The following is a 22,020-nucleotide window of genomic DNA, read 5'->3' as shown; positions in this document are numbered from 1 at the left end:
AGTATTACTTTTTATTGTGAATATGGTTAGGGTTGACCCGTCCCACAGATTATGATCTGTAAGACGATCTCACATGAGACTCACTCGTCAAAAATTAGATAAGTGCTTAAAAAGGTTTGGAAGATTTTGATATTTTCAGATTTTAATTATTTTTTTCACAAGTAGTGTTTGGTGTGGCGTTTACTTCGAAAGACATGATTGTGGAGCGTCCTCAACATTTTTTCCACTTTGGGGTTTAATATTTTTTTTTTTTGTAAAAAAAAAAATAACAAATATGATTTAGCACTATTCAATTTTAAAAATTAGAATTGAAAATTTTAGATCTCAAATCTAAATTAAAATTGAAAATTTCCAAATCTAAATTCTTTTATATTTTCTTGTTTTCCAAATTAACTATCGAGTTGGTCTCTTGTGAGACGATCTCACAAATCTTTATCTGTGAGACGGGTCAATTCTACCGATATTCACAATAAAAAGTAATACTCTTATCATAAAAAAGTAATATTTTTTGTTGGCTTAATTTGTTTAATAGTGTCCGCATATATATACATATATATATATATATATACTTACATATATATATATACATACATACATAAATATATACACACACACACACATATTCCTAGAGAAAAGTTCGATACCATGATGTTGCTCTTTCTTTTGCTAAACTGATTTTGCACTCGTCGGTGTGGACTAGGAATTTATCCTATTGAGTCGATGGAACTTTGCATACTTTTGGTATTAATAAAGGCATTGTTCCATCTATTCGTTCTCCCTAACCAAATTTCAATCTTGGATTTAAATTCTCCGGGCCCAAGAGCCCATATTAGAGCTGCTTGAATTCTTATATTTATACTCCTTCATTGACTTTTTTTTACTCTTTTCTCATATATTCAGGATTATGTCATTTCATCATCAACCCAATGAAATTGTAGCCATTAGTTGGCTCACTTCTGCTTCCTACTGCCTTTGCAACTTCTAAAGTGCAAAATTTGGTCACGGGTATCACATCATGTCATTCGAAGAGTTCCCTCTTTAGTTTTCACTAAATTTATTCGTGTCGTTTTCATCGCATCGGAGAGGTTATAATTGACAAAAAAATCAAAGCAAAAAATATATTTATTATTATCTTATATTTGAAAGAAAAAGAAATATGATTTATGAATTTAGATTTGAGTATGTCTCTTTTGAGACGCTCTCACGAATCTTGATCTGTGAAACATGTCAATCCTACCGATATTCACAATAAAAAATAATTCTCTTAGCATAAAAAGTAATAATTTTTCATGGATGACCCAAATAAGATATCCACCTCACAAAATACGACACGTGAGATCGTGTTACACAAATTTTTGCCTTTGGATTTTGGGCAGTGGTAAGACAAAAATGTTCTCATTGTGTGATATTAAAACCCAATTGGCCATGGTCGAAACAGAAAGCCCATTAACCAGCACACTGTTGGCCCAAGAGCCCATATTAGAGCTACTAGGGTTTTATCATTCAGTTTCACTCTCCTCGTAATCCTGGAACGTGAGAAACTGAAGGAGGAAGAATCTCGAAATGGGTATCGACAACGAATACATTTGAAATCAAGAAAACTAGTTTGTATCGATTTTTTTAAGTACTAATCAACGTATTTTGTATTTTGTTTGATTTTAGCGAGGATTAAGGTGCACGAATTGAGGCAGAAGGGGAAGGCGGAGCTGTTGGCGCAGCTGAAGGATCTGAAGGCGGAGCTAGCGTTGCTTCGTGTTGCGAAAGTCACTGGCGGCGCACCTAATAAGCTGTCGAAGATAAAGGTGGTGAGGCTGTCGATTGCCCAGGTGCTGACTGTGATTTCTCAGAAGCAGAAAGCTGCGCTTAGGGAAGTTTACAAGAACAAGAAGTATTTGCCTCTAGATCTCCGCCCCAAGAAGACGCGTGCCATCCGCCGCCGCCTCACCAAGCACCAGGTTTGCAATGTTCTTCTTTGTTTTGACATTATATGTGCTTTTATCTGACTTAATATTTTGTAACTTGTGCCAACAGCTTGTGTTTGGATTGGAATTTCTCATAATTATCTTATGCCAACAGCTTGTGTTTGGATTGGAATTTCTCATAATTATCTTATGCCAACAGCTTGTGTTTGAATTAGAATTTCTCATAAATTTTACGTTTGTTTGCTTTCCAAATCTATTTTATCAATGATTTTGTTATTCTTGAAATTTGCATTTGATGTTGCATCACCTGTTAGTGTTGAATAAAGCAATGCGTTTCTTAAGAATTTTGGGTGAGCATGAAGGATTCGTAATCGAGGATGCTGAATAAAGTTTACACGGGTTTAATTGCAACCTTTATTCAGTTAAATCGTCTCCTTAATTTAGAGCTGGCTTCATTTGACTCATAATCGATGCAGCATTATTCTTAATTAGTAAATTGCATAGATTGTTCAACGGGAAAGGAAAATTGTTTAGATAAAACAGACCCCTTTTCAAGTTTTACTTGGACTTTGCATGCTTCGTTCCTATCGGAAAAGACAGTAGCTCTAAATTCTTTTGCTGATTGTACTATGGCTGTACTTTTGTGAGCCGAAGTTTGATATTTTGCATGTAAATGATATGATGTTCAGTGTTCTTCTTTCAAAAGGCCATGATTTTACTGGTAGCATCTTGTTAATGTAACATTGTGTTGCGTTTGTCCATCTGCAAGCCAGATTGGGTTTCTCGCTTATTTGACCTATCAATGTATATTTGCTATCTTCAATTTCTTGTGCTTTACATTCAAATGGAAGTAGGTTTGCAAGTTCTGTACACTCTTAAACAAAGTATCCTCAACATTAGACTCGTGGTTTACCCATTAAGTTCAAGTCAAATCAAGTTTTTAAATGAGTTCTCACTGTAAAAATTTTTTTTGCATAACATAATCTATGTCTGGTGTCACCCGTAAATCGTAATTATTCTGTTTCATTAAATTTCCTGAATCTTATATTGATTAGAAGAAACCTGAGTACCCATAATGTGCTGTTTGAGGAAATGGTCTGCTTTGGAATCTTGGATCAGTAACAAAACCATATTAGGATGCACTAACCCCTTCAAAATCTTGATCAATGTTGAGCCGAGAGTACAATAGGTGCCAGGTAGCACTCGAGAGTTGAATTGTTACTTGATTTTGGTGTTATCGGTCTTTCCTATTCAGTGAAACCCTCCGAATTCGGGTGTTTAAACTAGAAGTAATTTCAGGTACTCACTCCACATTTGTTAACTTATTATTTGCGTCATCTTTCTTCAGGCATCTATGAAGACAGAAAAGCAGAAGAAGAAAGATATGTACTTCCCCCTCCGAAAGTACGCTATTAAAGTTTAAATTTTCATTTACTTCCAATGATGTTAAATTTTCATTCAATTTCAAAAGGCACAAGAGACTTCGAAGTTGGTTCGTTTTTATGCACCATCAACCATTTAGCATAATGATTAGCATCGTTCCTTTCGCCAACTTTAACTATTTTGTATTGGAGTACAGATTTGAGTTAGAGGTCAAGTGTTGAGTTCGATTTGTCAATGTTTGATTTAACATCAGAATCTATTTTGGTGAAAACTTGAATTATGATTCATGCCTTTGGTATATTGCTTAAGATATTCAGTATGGCTTTAAAGCTCGGCGAGGAGTCTATTAACAGAAGCTTAATTTGAACTTGGGACAATTTCAAATATGCTCAACGTGTACGTTTGGGTTCTACAGTTTCGAGTATGAATAATAGATCATTCGAATTGACTTGGATTAGTTCATGTCCTAGTTTGACACAGAAGCCTCTCTATTTTAGTCAAAGATTGCGTAGCTGAATTAAAAACATCTGCCTTTTGACTCGTTGAGTTGAATTTAGATCAAGTAATATAATTTGATGTTGCTAACATGGCATACCACAAGTAATTTTGACCAGGGCGGGATAAGACGAGGCCGAGTTCGATAGACAGTTCAAATGGTTTTTTCATTAAATTCAAACTGATTTGTTGCGTATGGGGCCATTTAGGAAAAAAGATAAAGAAAGAAGGTAAATTGTGTATTTTTGAGGAACTTGATTAGCTATTTTGGTAGGTTTCGTGAGAGCGGCCAAGTAGAAACAAAAACATATGATTCTATTAGATTAAAATTATTTAAGCTGGCAAGATATTGAATTGAATTATTACATTATTCATGCTAGAATAAAATTAGGTAAAATAATAATCAAGACTTGAGATCATAATAAGATAATTTGTAGAAAATAAATCTAAAGGAAAATCTAAAGTTTAAAATCAAAGTTCATGGTCAACCTGATTGGTTTGGTGACGACGCTCATACTGAGATATTATTAATTTATTATAATCTTATTTTAGAAATATTCTGTCGCTCCATCGTTTGAATTTTTATATACATTGACGATAATATTCAGAAAGTGACGGCAGTCACATGTTTAATTTTTAAATATAAAAATAACATATATAACCTAAATACCTTTTATATAATATAATTTAATAATATATAGTTCAAAAGTACTACTGTGAAATTTGACTAAATCAACATCGACAATGTTTACATATAATTGGACAGAAGGTCAAACATTCATGACCATACGATATTTTTAGTATCTGTAGTAAGTATACTATATTAGAAATATTCTGCCTATTTTTTGTTTTTAAAGTAACATTCTTCCTCTAATATTAATTATTTTGGTCTCTTGGTATATCTTATGCTCTTGATGAAAGGTACGAGTAAAAATGGCATCTCATCCGAATCTACTCGTTTGGGTCGGGTTTGGGTAAAAATTCTTACCCAATTCATATAAATACGAGGCATGTGCTTCTTATTCTTCGTGAAGGCTTTTTGTAAACTCATCATGGATTTATTCCTTTTGTCATTCAACACAGGCCAATTTATCACCTTTAGTTCCTAGATTCGATTCTTGGGTTGGGTGTGGCGTCAAAGAAATTGCTTGAAATTTATTGACTATTACGTAATAAACAATATTTGTTTTTACTAATATTTTAGTTTTAATGAATTATAACATTTATTTTATCTGTATATCAATACAAGCTACATAGATAAAGACCTTGACTATATATTATGGTAAATGAGGTCGTACATCTGAAGTTTCATGAAACACATATTAGTTATCTTATATTCTAAATCATTCCTAGTCAATTCAGTCGCGTAAAATAGGATAAAGTCGTTCGAGCTCGAGATTAGCATATATGATGTTATAAGTTATGTTTATTGGTATAATCACGGAGATGTCTAATCATGCAGATGAGCGATCATTTGATTTGTGACTAAACATCTTCCCTATGACTTTTCAAGTTGTTATTACTTATCGAGTGGATTAGTATGTGGTTATGGTGGTATATCATTAGTCTTTTTACCAAGATAGCATATAGGCTCTTCATATTATTGATGTACTTTGACTCGTTTCCACTCCTTGAGGGTCATCAGATAGAGATTGAGTGTAATTTTGACCTACGTAAGAGCCGATGCTTTGTGTTTGAGGTTCAACGCTCATCTACAGATGTAGATATCCTATGTGATTTGATGAGTTAATAGTGCAAGAAATCTCTTGCTAGAGTATGAGTTGTTCTTTAGGGAAAACTGTTTCTCTAGTTACACTCATGATGCTACTATGATTACTCAAAGATACATCACATCGTTATCGAATATCTAATCACTGTCAGAATCATTTGATGGGTTTGTGGTGAACTTAAACATGAATAAGATAGAAGCTAACCTTGAAGAACTAGTCAATATGATTGCCATATATGAAGGCACCAATAAAAAACATGTTTTCTTAGTGAGCTCGTCATCGGGGACAAAAAAAAAGCCGACAAGGAAAGAAAAGCAATGTTCTACCTCTTCCAAGAAAAGCAAACCATAAAATAAGTAAGCTCCAAGTATTATTGCTAAAGAGCCCACAAAGCCCGATAAGTCAGAAGATGTTTGCTTCTACTATACCTGGACACTGGAAGCTGGAAGCACAACTACAAAGAATATCCAACGCAGAAGAGCTTGGCAATTGTATCTTTTATATTGAAATAAATATCTCAATTAACTTAATTTTTGTTTATTAGATACTGGATATGGTTCTCGTCTATTCAAAGATTTACATATGATAACTAAAAATAGGAGGCTAAATTATGGTGAGACCTTCCTAAAGATGGATAATGGAGCAAAGGTTGCTGCGAAAGCCATATGATATGTTTATTTGATATTATACAATAGTTTTAAGTTTTTTTTAGTCGTGTTCAATTGTTTTAGATGTGGTTAAAACATAATTTCCATTTATATTTATGGTATAGACGAATTTTTTGTTCGTTTGCTAAAAAAATTTCAATATTTAAAAGAATAAATATTTAATTTGAACAGATGAATTAGAAAACAATATCTAAAACTTAAAATAAAATATATTCCACCTAAAGAAGTCTAAGTTAATGCGATTTCAACAACATACAAAAGAAAACAAGATAGTCTAAATGAAGCACACTTATTACACGTCAGATTAGGACATAAGTCCCAAATAATGATGTGCGAGTTAGTGGAAGAGATCATGTTTGATTTGTCGGACATAAACTATCTTGATACATGTGAGTTATATCTGAAAGTAAAATGACCAAAACCCATTTTCTAATGAAAGTAGAACGTACACATGATCTATTAGATTTGATCCATACAGATATTTGTGACCCGCTAAGTGTTAGCACAAAACATGAGCAATTTTACTTCATTATATTTACTGATAACTTCTAGATGTATGACTTCAAATAATACATATCAGAAGTTGCGAAACAATTATGAAAAAGTATTAAAATACTTTGAACCGGTCGAGATGATGAATACTTAAATATTAAATTTCAAGACTGTCTTAAAGAGAATAAGATTCTCTAATAGTGGACATCTTCCATCATACTACAGTTGAATTGTGTGTTAGAATGTCGTCATAGAACATTGATAGACATGGTTCAATATAATTAGATTCATTGAATTTTCGTCATCTTTCTGGGGATATGCCTTCATATTGCGGCTAAGTTGTTGAGTAACGTTCATACAAAGAAAGTTGATAAAACACAATATGAGATATGGATAAGAAAGTCTCCCAAATATTCTTATCTTAGAATATAGGGATGTTCTGTTTATGTAAGCAGATAATGAGAGATAAATTGAATAGTAGAGTCAATTTATGCTACTTTATAGGATATCCAAAAAATATATGTTTGATATTAATTCTATGATTCCAAAGAAACAAAAGTGTGTATTTTATGGAATGTAACCTTCTTAGAGAAGAAATTTATATTAGATTGAAAAGATGAGATGATAGAACTCAATGAAATTTGAGAAACACTCCTGAAATAGTAGAAGTCACGTCCCAACAACCAATAGAAATAGTAAATGCTCTAGAAAGATCTGAAAGGGTCTCAAGTTCACCTATAAGGATGATATGTGTGCTTCTGGAAAAGGGCCAAGATGAGGTCAATCTTGAATGCAATCCAAGAAACTTTAAAGATCCATTGTCTGATGCTGATTCATTCAAATGACTTGAAGTCATGCAGTCCGAGATGAACTTCATGTATTTGAACCAAATATAGTCTTTGGAAGATCCACCTGAGGTAATTGTTCATATATGATGCAAATGGATTTACAAAAGAAAGCTTGAGAAGATGAGAAAGTAGTGACCTTCATGGCTAGATTGATGACAAAAGAATATACTCAAAAACAATGAATTGAAAATGATAAAACATTTTCTCCAGTCACAATATTCAAGTCCATTGGGATATTTCTAGCAATAGAAGTATGGTATGACTTTGAAATATTGCAAATGGATGTGAATAAAAAGTTCCTCAATGATGATATTAAAGAGATTTACATGTCTCAACTTGAAGGATTCACATCAACGGGAAATGAGCATAAAATATGAAAACTTCATAGATCCATTTATGGACTCAAACAAGCATTGATAAGTTGGAACCTCAGATTTGTTAACACTATCAAACAGTTTTATTTTGTTAAGAATTGTGAGGAATTTAGTGTCTACAAGAAGGTTATTGAATCTGCAGTCATTTATAGTACTTTATATTGATGACATACTATTAGTATAAGTAACAGGTAAATTTTCCATGAAAGACATTGGCGAAACATCCTATAAATCAGGAATACATATCGATATTGATAGATCAAATAGGATGTTAGGGCTTACTCAAGCCACTTAAATCGATATCATATTAAGGAGATTCTCTATGAAGGAGCCCAAGAAATGATATCTACCAATGTGTCATGGTGTGATTCTATCCAAATCTATGTGTGGTAAGACTGAATAGGAGATAGAAACCATGACAAACATTCCGTATATGTTTTTCATTTATAGTATTATGTATGGTATGATGTCTAATCAAATTGATATAGCCTTTGCATTGAATGTTGCAAGCAGATATAGTCGAACTCCGATCCATAAGCATTGAAAATTCGTGAAGATATTCTTGTGTACTTGATAAGGACGAAGAATTTGTTCATGATCTACATGGATGAAGAATTATAATGGCAAGGCTAAACTGATTCTAGCTTCCAATCAAATGTAGATGATTTGAATCAATATTGGTTTTGTATTCAAGCTCAATGATGGTATTGTTTCTTGGTAAAGTTCCAAGCAAGACACCACAACAGATTCAAACAATGATGTCGATTACACAGCTGCATCAGCTGCAACAAAAAAAGCTGTTGGATCAGGAATTTCGTCCAAGAGTTGAGCTTCGTTCCTAACGATGTTGATTCAGTCTCGATGAATGTGTAGTGTAATACGATTACACATGTGCCATTGCCCAAGAAAACGAGTCGAGGTCTCATTAGGATCCAAACATAACTGAAGAAGTTCCATATCATCCAAGAGATTGTGAGAATATATAGAGAGACATCTACGGATAACGTTGTTTGATCTACTTACAAAGCCCCTTCCAGGACTATTGCTGAGAAGTATCATGAAAGAATGAGCTTGATAGCTATGGGTGGTTGCTATGTGGCAAGTAGGAGATTGTTAGAGTAGGTGACCAGCGAGTCAAACTTGTGCTTAGATTTTATTAACTCTTTTGTAAAAATAATACTTATGTTAATAATATTTCAATGTTTTATCCAGGGGTTTTTTTTTCAAAATAATTTACATTTTAAAATTAATTTCAAAAATAATTTTTAAAAAAAGGTGTGCAAGAATACCCCAATCCGCGCTTACGAAGGGCGGACGCTGCACACGTGGAGCGTAAGCACAGACGCTGCACACATGGAGCAGCTTCCGTGCTTCGTAAGCACGGACGGTGCTCCACGTTGGCGCGGAATATTTAGCGACAAAATATATGTCAAAACCGTCGCTATATTATAATAAGAATAACGCACATACTTCATTATTTTAAAACATATAATGCTATATTATAAATAGAAACACAGTACAAGGATGATCAATTGCACCAATATAAGGGCCGTGTGGCTAAAACACGGGCCTAGGTCAATCCTAGGGTTAAATGCAAGGGATGCATGCAACTAAAAATTATTACATTAGCTCCATTATTACATGTCTTCGATCTTAATAATCACCAAGGCACCATCTTCCAATCTTGGATCTTCCACTATTCTAATATTGACAATTAAATATCCATGGCCATAGGGCTACAGTCTCAGGGGTGGGAAACGAGCCATAAACCAAGCCACTTTAAATTGATAATTATACAATATACAACACAAATATTAGCATCCACCTAGCAAATTGGGTTTGAGCTTGATCATCCTTCATGCATAATATCACATATCATACACCATCAAGTTAATATCCTATAATTAATTGATTCCAATATGATATATCTTGATCCAAATCACTAACCGCCACAATATAAATTAAAGAACAAAGTATACAAATACTTTGTCTACTTCAAATTAATTTATTTATAATCGATTTCTGGTAAATCACAATGTTACTTAAATAATAAATCATACTTCAAATATTTATTTTATGAGAAATTGTGCAACAATGTATTTAAAACGTAAGGGCCCCAAAACTCATTTTTCACAAAAAAATATTCGGCCCATTTAAATTTCACAAATATGTTGACATCTTAATGGCTAGGCCAAACCAACACAAGGCCATGCCCACTTGGGTTAAACAAAACACCTGTTGGTAACCCCTAGACGTCAGTTGCCGTCGACGGATTCGGCAATCAAAAAAAAAAGTTTTATTTTAAAACTGGTGGAAATTTTCCGGGCAGCCTTCATATGCTGCCCGAAATTCTCGGGGCAGCCCGGAGAATTCATGGGCAGCAGCAAGCTGCCGAAACACTTTTTTTTTTTGTTGTAAATTCGCCCTTGTAATTTTTATGCACCAAAAATTCTCAAGCGGTTAGAACATCATTTCAACATAATATTATGCAAATATTACACAAAAAGCCGGAAACCATAGCTCGGATACCATTGAAAGCGGACCGGTACGGTGGCGGAAGCGCAAGGAAGTAAAAAAACTTAAATAAGCATAGAATTTGCGGCCACCGTTGGTTTTCATGGCATATTTGCAAAAATAATCACATACATAGGATGTTCAAGGGATTACCTATCAACCTTAAAAGGTTGATGAGGCTCCAACTTAGTGACTAGCAAACCTAAGCTCTTCTTTGGCAAGACAAGTATACAAGTTCCTTTCCCCTTCAAGAATTAGCCAACACTTAACAAAGGTAAAGCACTTCCAGTTTGGCTACTAGAAAAACTTGAGGAATTTTTTCCAAGAGAAATTTTGTCTCCAACAAATTGAAGAACAAAACAAGAAGAAAAATTTTGAGAGAGAAAAGCCTTCGAGTTCGGCCAAGGTGAGGTGAGGAGGAGGAGAGTGTGACAGTCTAGTCTTGGGGGTTGGAAAAGTGGAGAAAAGGGCATGCCTTTGAATGTTTCAATAAAAAAAGTAACACAAGACTCTTCACCTCCAAAAAAAAAAAACAGGGGGCATGCAAACCATAGCATTGTCTCACATATATTATATGGTTTTTAAACACAATTAAAAACCATAGACTAAATTTTTAATTATCTCAAAACACATTTGAGATTAATTAACTAATACTTGAATGTATTCAGTCACATAGTAAATAATATTTAATTGAGCTCTTCAAGACTCAATATTATTTATTAAATTCAACACTGAATAAGTGTATTATTTAGACTCTACTAGGTCCCTAGTGTTTAATTAATTCACACTTGAATTAATTTAATTTAGTCCACAAATGTTTATGAAACATCACAATTTCAACTACATTATTGACTTGGCCAAATTTTAATCTTAGGAACATTCCATAAATTAAAAATGTATGTTTCTCTCTTAGAAGTCATACTTTATTTTTCTTCGCTTATAAAAACACTTTATAAGCGTTTCAACACATGAATATGTCACTTCTCATAGGGAGTGTACAAAGACAAGTACTGGGGGCCCTCATGGTTCATTGATAGACAGCCGGTGGTCACATATACATGTGATTCGGACTAAACATTCATTATTCGAGCATTACGCCCCTATGCTCCATTCTACTTGTCAACTCCTTGATAGTAAGCAAGTCAGAACTCAAGTCTGATAGACCCAACCAAATCACGTTATAACGACTCGCAGCATCGCTTACGGTGATTCCATGAGGTATCACATGATAGTGCTGCAAGAACCATTCCAATTATGTTTAGCGTACAAGTCGGCCCTTCAACTAATATATCCGACCGTTCGACAACTATTGGTTTATCGAGAGTTGTCAATGATTCGTACTATGTGTCATGTTGGTTGCACGATGGTGTATCTATGAAACCCCTTCATAATACCACCATACTCTGATCAGAGATTTCAACCCACAATACGATGAAAAAACACATAGGATCTCCAGTACCCCGGTAGGTGTAAGCGTTGAATCCCGCTACAAGCATCGACTCCAATGTGTTTCGCCGTAACACCCAAACCTTGCCCCTATACCCCATAAGAGTAGGTAAACAAGTCAAAGTGAAAACGCTAGGCACATAAGGTCTACCAGTTGTCCCGGGTCATAAGGGACTAATGGTGTAACACCATAAACTAAGACTTTCCACTCTATAAGTGAGAACCACTGGCAGTCTTTATAGAGGGTTGTTCAGTGCACTCTACAAGGGAGAACCTATCTGCATGCGTCGGAAACACAATGTCCGCCTACCAATGTGGAAACATGGTAATCACATCGCAGATACTGTCTCTAACTCGAGCGGCCTATATCTTCTTAGTGGCAGCTGACTCGACTAGGAACGGTTTAGATATACAAGTATTACAAATATGAGTTTATGATATCATCATATGAGCAGTATCAATATTTTTCTACTATTTGATATTCAAGGCACTTTACTATGCAACTGCGATGGGTATAAAGATAAAGAAAAAAAAAAAAATAGATGCCGCCAAATTAAATAAAGTAAATATTATTAAAATAAAGATCGTTTAATAAGCAAAGATTTCATCGTGAACAGTACGGCCAACACTGGGCTCGACGTGCAACCTACTCTAACAGCATTTCTTGGTAAGGGCATAGAAGATGTCCAAACATTGCAGGATAGGTAGTATATGATGAGTTATCTGAACAATCCTCCTCGGACATTCCAAGTTTGTCATTCATCAAAGATAGATCTCTGTGGTTGTTGGGATTGTAAAAATTTAGTCTTACGACCCGGGGACAAAACATGAGGCTCGATATGCATATGGCTGTGCTTTGACTCAGTTTACCGGCTCCAGGAGGAGTAATCAAGGTGGCGAGAGTTGCGGTTACAGTGCGACACATATAGGGAGCCAGTGAACTGTATCGGGGAGTCACCCGCTCCACTTACAGGTGATTCAGATGTGATCTGATCAAATAATAGTGCGTGGAATTTCTTGTAGAGAGTATTAGATATACATTGGAGAAGGAGTAAAGGTTTTCCAATGAGTAATGCGATGCCACTATTTTATATGTATCAAACAATAGTCATCGAAGTAATATGCAACCCTCGTGACACAAATGGTGCAGAATTTCGATCGGATATATGAGAGAAGAGGAGCAGGACTCTACAGCTATCATAATCGACTGGGTCTTGCAGGCACTATCCGTGATACCTTGGGAAATCATGGGGCGATGCCTACAGACGCTCTTAACATGGTTCGAGGGTTTTAAATCAGAAATGTGGGATTTTGGACGTCTCATGATCAATTGTTGATACATAGAAGGAGGGCACAAATAAGGATAAGCCCGCATAATGGGTATGTCTGGAATACAAGGAGTGTTGTGAACTCACGGTTAGATGTAGTCCAAATAAAACCAGTTAGGTCAAACAGCATGATCGTTTGTTCCAGTGAACGAGAATAAATTCAAGAGTGAATTTAAATTTGATAAGTAAATTCAAGGAGTTGAACCATTAAAAGATAATAATTTTGAGAAAATAATTTAAGGAGATTGAATTATGAGATAGTAAATTCAAAAAGTTGAATTTATGAAATTTGGGATAATAAATTCAAGGATGTATGAATTTATAAAAATTTGAGGATTTAATTTATTAAACTCAAAAGTTGAGTTTATTAAATTTGGAGGTGATACAATTCAAAGGAATTGATTTAAATTAAATATTTAAATCAAATGTTTGAATTTATAAGGGATTTAAATTAAATGTAATGGGTATTATGTATTAAGGGCTTGTAGGAGTACAAAGACCAATTACATAGTAGTAATGTTCTTAATTGGACTTTAAAAGATGAATTAATTAATTAAACCTTGTTGGACTAGAATAAATTAATTGATTAAGCTCATTAGTATGTAATTAATTTAATGTGCCCTAAACTATAGATAATGTATTAGGCTTTAGGGACATATACCTAACAATCTTCCACTTTACCCTAGAGCCAAATAACCCATAATCTTAAATCAAATGGCTTTGCAATGTTTCTGCAAACAATGGGCCTGGCAAGGGCTTGTAAGTTGGAATCAGCAACAAACATTATTGCAGAGGGTCACTCTTTCATTGATACGCTCCTCTTCCCACAATCTCTCGTTTTGAGTGGAACTTCCTCAGTAGTATTGTTTGGATTGTTGAATGAAAACCATTGTGCCTTTGCTTGCGCAACGGAACCAGTGTGGTCGCAGTACCACGGGGATGGATCAACTCCATTAGAAAATACCGCTCACTCTTGGACAAAATTGCTCATCCAAACTACATTTGGCTGTAAAGAAGTATGCAAGCAATGATTCTTTAGTGGTGGGAAGTCCGCCAAACGGTGTCGGTGGACTTTCAAGCGACAACCGCACCATTAGAATGCATACAAAGCAAGGAGGTCGATTTCGAATAATCTACATCATATTGGAAGCTTAGAATCAATTAGCCTTCCAATTTCCAATTCTCCACCCCAATAGACCATTAAAACTTAGTAGTCCTTCTCAAATACTTAAGAATATCTTTCAGGCCCTTCCAAATGATGGACCCGGGTTCGCCTGATATCTGCTTGTAAACTTCGAGCGTAAGAAGAAAAACATCAGGACGTGTCGTATCATACCATTACAGATACTAACAATGGACTGACGCATTGGAATACGTGCATCAATCTCATATCTCTTCATTAGTTTTGGGACACATACTTTATTGGTAAGTATCCTCTCTTGGGACTCTTCCATAGAGGGAATCGCTTTCAGAATGGTATTCAATATAATGGCTTGGGGAGTGTCATAGCAATCCTTTTATCTATCTCTAGAGTTTGTATCTCCACTTTACATAGGATGCTTCACCCCGTCTTCATGGAGAATTACTTGTAACCATTCTTGAGTTGATTGCAGTAATCCTAAATCTTCCCAATATGATATCATCACATAAAAGTAGCTAGGAATGTCACTGAACTCCCACAACTTTCTTGTACACGAATGGTTCTTCAGTATTTTTTTTATCAAAAACCAAAAATCTTGATAGTGTATCAAATCTGAGGGTTCCAACGCCGTGACCCCTCGGACCAATATTGATCTCTTAGTTTGCCATTACCTTATGCTCACTTATACTGCGGGATCCCTCAGGGTTGAGACATATAATTTCTTCTTTGATGTTTCAATTGAGGAATGCAGTGTTTCCATCCATTTTTCAATCTCGTGGTCCCTTACCATGCTGCTAGACTAGTAGTATTCAAATGGAATTAAACATAGCAACTGCGTGAAAAAGTTTTCATCATAGTCAATTCCTTGCCTTTGATTATAACCTTTTGCAACCTGTCTCTTAGTTATGACATGCACATCGCTCCTTCTTTTTCGTAATCGCAAATGATAGGTTGCTTCTTTTTCCACACTCCGTGCTTGTATTCTATGGTAAAAAAAATTCACAGTACTTTTAACTGTAAATTGATAGATATTATCCTATTTCTACTTTTTCAATAAAAAAGATTAAACCTTTCTTGCATGTGAAACAATTCGCTGGCCAATCCTAGAGGAAGAAGCTAAGAGTCACCAACCGAATGAGGTCTAAAAGCACCCCAGAGGCAGATACCGTGTAATCACGTCTTTTGTTGCCACCAATCTATGTCTATTACCATTTAGCTGCCCCATACCTGGAAAATGGAGTGGGATTCCAAGGTGAGGAAAAAAGAATATCTTGGGAAACGGCTTCTCAGACATCATATTCATCCTCAGGATCTTCTTGCTGCCCGAGCTCATCGGAAAGATTAACATTGGAAACCCGACACTATACGAACCAACGGAAAAGTCATGAGCACAAAGCTGCTTTCACATCCTCCAGAGCTAACTGTCTCTAGTTCATTTCGTGAATTTTTTTTTTAGCTGGCCAGTCAGTAACCAGAAAAAGTGGAAGGTCTCACCTTCCCATCCACCCCGCTTTCTTTTGTAGATCCATTTGCATCCTAATGAGAATGATTCTCCAGTGGACCACCAATGTCCAGACGTGGTTTGAATACATAGAGTCATTTCAGAAGGCATAAGCGTCAAGCCATTTGGATGATGATGAATCGTAATCAAGATATTGTTTTCTTGAATTTTATGGATCACATTCCAACACCAGGCTATCAATGACCTTGTTCATGAAGAGCGTATATCTTGCAGGTGGCTTGGACAACCCTATCAGACTTCTAGAGTGTGTACTTCAATTACTGGTGGTGCGGATTAGGTTCACATTCTATCGTTTAGGGACGTATCAGAATTCTTCAAGTTTTGGATTTCTTACTTTTTCCTATAGAATTATAAATTTCATTTTCACAAAAAGGTGTCATTTATTGAAACAAACATTTTTTAGTCACTTGAGGATGATAGAAAATAATACCAAGAGAATTTTTGGATATCCTACAAAGTATCACAAAAGTGGATATACTATCTAAGTTGTTCACTGTTGCTTCACATAAGCATGACATCCTCATATTCTCATAAGCATATTGGGAGTTTTTCGTCATCCAATCCTATATGGTGTTTTATCCACTGTTTTAGTATTTGACCTTATTCAACAAATTGCCCCTGCAGTGTGTCAAGCTGCCAACAGCCAAATAAGTGTAGGCAATTCAGTGATTCCCATAATGGATCGAACCATGTCCATCAAGGTGCGAATTTTGACATTCAGAAAGAAACACCATTCATATGTGGCTTGTATCCTGGTGGCGTCCATATGAGGAATATCCTTCTCTTTCATATAAGCACAAAAATTTAGCAATCAAGTATTCTCCACCGCGATCAGATCGAAGTGCCTTAAACGTCTTCTAGATTTTTTTTCTACTTAGATATGAATTCTTTGAACCTTTCAAAAGCTTCAGATTTGTGTTTCATAAATAAACATACCAAACCTCGAAGGTCACAGTAAAGGTAATGAAGTAGGAGTGTCCATATTCATGTGCTAACACTTAGCGGGCCCAAAACATCTGTTGTAGTATAAATCCAGTAGACCATGTGCACGTTCCACGTTTCCATGGAATGGAGTCTTGTCTTTTTCTTTTCACAGGAGCTTACAAGAAATAGAGAATTATTCTGCAAGTCAAAACATGCATTCTCCCAGTAAGCTTCATGGCATCTTATTTGGGAATGCGAACATGCTAGCGTGCCATATTTTTGCGGGATTGGATTATCTAACTTCTTTTGGGTGGTGTTTAAAATCCTGTTTACTGAACATTCACTATCATCCAGAATATTTTCTGGCGAATATAATTCTTATGTTCGGACTTCTTGCAGTGACATAAATATGTTCTGACTTAGCGGGCTTTTGTAGACCTTTTAAGTATCCTTCAGAGTTTGTCTTTATTGGGTTTGTTTTTCTTGTGAGGGGCAGAAATTTTTTTTCCCTTACTTGTGGGCCTTTCGTGTTGGTGTGACGAGAAGCCCATTAGAACAACAACATTTCCTCTTTTATGGTGATCTCATAAGGTCATAAGCATATGACTAGCTGTTAAGGCTCTCATCTATTTATTCAAATTGAAAGTTCATTCATAACCCAGTCAAAGGAGAAAGAAAAAGACAACAAATGATGTTATCAAGTAACCTCGTAGGCATCACATATTCCAGGGCCCACCGCATTCTAAATAAGCCCGTCATATGTAACTATGCTCATGGGCCAAACGCCCATCTGCATACTTTAGTCATGAGATCCTTGAAAGTGGGGTGTTATATCATTGTAGGGAGTTTTATGATCTATGAAACTCTGCACGTTATTCGATGTCAGCAGCATTCAACATTACTCAAACTGTCCCTACAGTCATTTGAATAAAAGAGAGCAGGTATAATTTAGCTTGCATGACTAGGGTCCTACCATCTTGCATGTTTGTTCAGTTCAGCTGAATGATATGTAGTGTGATGTAATTTTCTCAGGAATTCAGAACAATTTTCCAAACCATTCTGAATTAGATTCGGTTAGCTTGTTAATAACATAAATGTAGTACGTGGACGAAATCAAATTATACTGATATGGAAAAAGATAAGGGTTGCGATTATTTTTAAAATAATTCTAAGATATAAAAGTTGGATTTATGTTATAAATCTTGCCTCCTACTCTTTTGACATTCCAGCTCTCTGATTAAAAGGTAAATTGTTTTCTTAGTGGGCACGTAGAAGAGCCAATTAGCCAATTATATCATCCGAATAATATAGCCAATATAATTTCTAAAAAAGTAGACTCCAATTGCATCTCAATGCAATCTCCGCGTGTTGGCCTCACGTTTAATTAAGTACCCAATAATATGACGACGTTTATTTTCAAGTGTCAAAAACAACCAATCAATATTGAACTTTATTGCACGGGTCGCCATGAGTTCTCCCATAATCGAGACGAAATCATGAGAGTTCCCTCAAGTTCATATATAGTCCGATGGAAGCACAACTTTCAGGCGTACAGGGCATCCCCAATAAAATGAGCCAGAACACTGTTAGTGAGGGGGTAGCGCTCACAGCAACCACGGTTGATGGAAGAGAAAGACAAGGGAAAAATAAACTCTTTTAAATTTTACTTTACGGTTGATTAAATTTTGAATATATTCAACATGAGGGATTGTAATTTCAAATTTTCTCATCATTTAATTGACACATTCACGTTGCCATGCATATATGTATTTTATTAAATAATTAGTTGCATGATCCGGTTCTACCGGCGTAGTTGGAGGCCATAGTGAAAATTGTTCACCAAAGGTTAAAAAGTTTTAAACATCCGATGTATGTTTAATTTATAAAACCACCACGAGTGCTCAAATAAATATTTTGATCCCAAATAAAATAAAAAAATTTTTTAAAACTATCCACTACGTTTTTTGGACACGAGAAAAAACCGAGATCCACATTAACACTCAAATATTTTAGTAGCCCGACATTATTTGGTTATAATTGAATATTGACTTGGAGCTGTTAAACAACAACTTGAATCACATTATGGTCCTAATTTTAAAACATCATTCACATCTCTAAACTATATTTTTATCTTAAACATCTAAACAATACATGAGGGACGGATCCAGGAATAAGAGTTGGGTGGGCGTGAAATCAATATGATAGTGATATCTTATTAAAAAAAAAGACATGATATCGTTCAACGAAGTTGTGCCTTACGGGTTTTTAAAAATAAAGATTCATCATAATAGAATGACATCAATATGTTTAGCTAAATCTCGTTCCAATAAGAGTGTCAAACAATCGGCAAGAAAGTCATCCTCCATTTTATTGTGAAGAGTGTTCGTTCTTCACATGCTTCATTGCTGAAAAAAAAAAGCACGTTCAATAGTGGCAGTAGGACACGATAATGCCAAAACAAGATGAATCAATCTAGTCAACATAACATAAAATACACTTGAACGTACACTCTCGGTCAATTGCTGACACAAGCTCAACAAGTGTAGGAAACTTTAAATTCTGCTCACATCGAGTTTATAAAAATGTATCAATTCATACTTCAAAAACAACAATTTCTTGATCTGTGAAATCTCCAGGATTAACTCTTCGCAGCTTGCAAATAATATGCGGTCATTGTTAAATGCCTAGTCAAATGAATTTTAGGATCTTAAAGCTATACTAGAGAAAGAAGTTTCACCGATGATAATTGAACCGAAGTATTTAAATCCATCAAAATGAAATCTGATGCTTGCAATAAAAAACATAAAAGTAGGTAATGATGTTCTATTGAATAAACCGTCGCTTAATTTAAAACCGCCGATTACTTATTTTTTTATTTTTTTTTAATATTTAGCGACGGTTTTAGCAATACCGTCGCTAATATTTCGACGGTTGTTGATTTTAAAACTGTCGCCGATCCACTCGGCGACAGGTTTAATAAAACCGTCGCAAAACCTGTTAGCGACGGTTTTCAAAAAACGTCGGTCTAAAACCGTCGCTAACTAAAAAAAATGGGATGGGGCTACAGCCAGTATACCCTACGCATAGATCCGTCTCTGTATACATGTGTGTTATAAGGTAAATTATAAACGTATGGACACCATTAACAGGGAGTTCGATTATTTGTTCCACCTCGTATTGAAAAAACCTTAACCCTCCGTTTTTCGACTGGTGGTCTGAACATACTTAAATCATTATTTTTGTACAAATAACTGGATTAAAAAATATGTATTATTCTTGGTTTGTTGTTTTTTACAGAATATATTTCTTAATTGAAGTAAGAACCAAAAAACATACAAAAAAACTAATTTTTTTTTTTTTAATGAGAATTGGTTTGCGAATATATTTCCAGCATCTCTCCGATTGGCACCGCCCCAAGAATAAGACAAACGGAGTACAAAAACATAATCTGAGGGTGCGTGCATGGTGGACCGGTTTGAGCTGCACATGGAAAAACCCTCTATTATACTTTATTTTGTTTATTTTTTGGCTTCTTGGTTGTATGATAAGACATGCGAAAATAAATTTTTTCATCCACTCATATTTTAGGTTTGCGTTAATTAAATTTTCAACTTTTGTTTTGATGTATTGACTTTGATTTTTATTTTGTTTTTCAATCATATTTCGTCGGAGTGTTAACCTGACACCAAAAACTATTGATATGAGGTCGGAAAAAAATGATAATGTAACATTAGAAATTATTGACGGTGAGAGCGAAAATCGGCGAGGCTTGGCCAATACCACCTCTACGGGAATTAGAAGTCGGGGCTACCTAAAATAATTTGTAATTTTAATGGAGTAAAATTAAAATTGTAACAATTTAGTTGAGCAAAAAAATTGTATTTTCCCTAAGATTAACGATTCTCTCAATTAGATTTAATATTTCAGCATCTTCGTATGTCAAAAATGACAAAAAATTGTGTGAGACGGTCTCACAGGTCGTATTTGTGAGACGGATTCTTATTTGGGGTCACCCATGAAAAGCATTACTTTTCTGCTAAGAATTACTTTTTATTGTGAATATGGTTAGGTTGACCCGTCTACAGATATGGATCTGTGAGACGATCGCACGGAGACGACTCGTCAAAAATTAGATAAGTGCTTAAACAAGGTTTTGAAGAGTTTTGATTATTCAGATTTTAATTATTTTTTTCCACAAGTAGTGTTTGGTGTTGGCGTTTACTTCGAAAGACATGATTGGGAGCGTCCTCAACAATTTTTTCACTTTGGGGGTTTAATATTTTTTTTTTTTGGTAAAAAAAAAAAATTAACAAATATGATTTAAGAACTATTCAATTTTAAAAAATGTAGAAGTGAACATTTTAGATCTCAAATTAAATTAAAATTGAAAAAGTTCCAAATCTAAAATTCTTTTATATTTTTGTTTTTCCAAATAACTATAGAGGTATTGGTCTCTTGTGAGACGATTCACAACTTTATCTGTGGGAGAGGGGTCAATTCTACCGAATGAACAATAAAAGTAATACTCTTATCAAAAAAAAGTAATATGTTTTGTGGAGCTTTAAGTTTGTTAATAGTGGGGGGGAGGTTTTTTCCCGGGCATAGATACTAATATATATAGATCTATATATATATAGATATAGAGGATATATATACGTACATATACTATATATATATGCATACATAAATATATACACACACACACACATGATGAGAAAAGTTGAACCATCGAGTGGCTCTTTCTTTTGCTAAATGATTTGCAATCGTCGGTGTGGATAGGGATTTTCTATGAGTCGATGGAACTTGCTACTTTTGGTATTAAAAAGGCTTGGTCAATCTATTCGTTCTCCGAACAAATTAAATCTTGGGATTTTAAATTCTCCGGGCCCAGAGCCCATATTAGAGCTGCTTGAATCTTATATTATACTCTCATGACTTTTTTTACTCTTTTCTTCATATATTTCAGGATTATGTCATTTCAGCCTCAACCCATATGAGAATTGTAGAATTAGTGGTGCTCCACTTCTGCTTCCTATGCATTGTGCAACTTCTTAAAGTGCAAAATTTGGTCACGGGTTTTCACATCATTGTAATTCGAAGCGTTCCTCTTTAGTTTTCACTAAATTTATTCGTGTAGTTTTCATCGCATCGGAGAGGTTATTTAGCTTGACAAAAAAATCAAAAGCAAAACGAAAAATATATATTATTATCTTATATTTGAAAGAAAAGAAAT

At 34.8% G+C, this 22,020-nt stretch overlaps 1 protein-coding gene across 1 annotated transcript; it reads left to right on the top strand.

Moving 5' to 3' along the window:
- The first annotated feature begins 1,437 nt into the window (after positions 1-1,437).
- Positions 1,438-3,592, top strand: LOC140834043 (large ribosomal subunit protein uL29-like). Its single transcript, XM_073198638.1, has 3 exons — positions 1,438-1,567; positions 1,663-1,955; positions 3,271-3,592. The coding sequence occupies exons 1-3, from the start codon at positions 1,564-1,566 to the stop codon at positions 3,343-3,345; spliced, it is 372 nt and encodes a 123-aa protein (XP_073054739.1). The 5' UTR covers positions 1,438-1,563; the 3' UTR covers positions 3,346-3,592.
- The last annotated feature ends 18,428 nt before the right edge of the window (positions 3,593-22,020 follow it).

Source organism: Primulina eburnea, chromosome 6 (assembly GCF_022965805.1).
Source record: "Primulina eburnea isolate SZY01 chromosome 6, ASM2296580v1, whole genome shotgun sequence".
NCBI classification, from domain to species: domain Eukaryota; kingdom Viridiplantae; phylum Streptophyta; class Magnoliopsida; order Lamiales; family Gesneriaceae; genus Primulina; species Primulina eburnea.
This window is presented reverse-complemented; position numbering and strand designations above follow the sequence as displayed.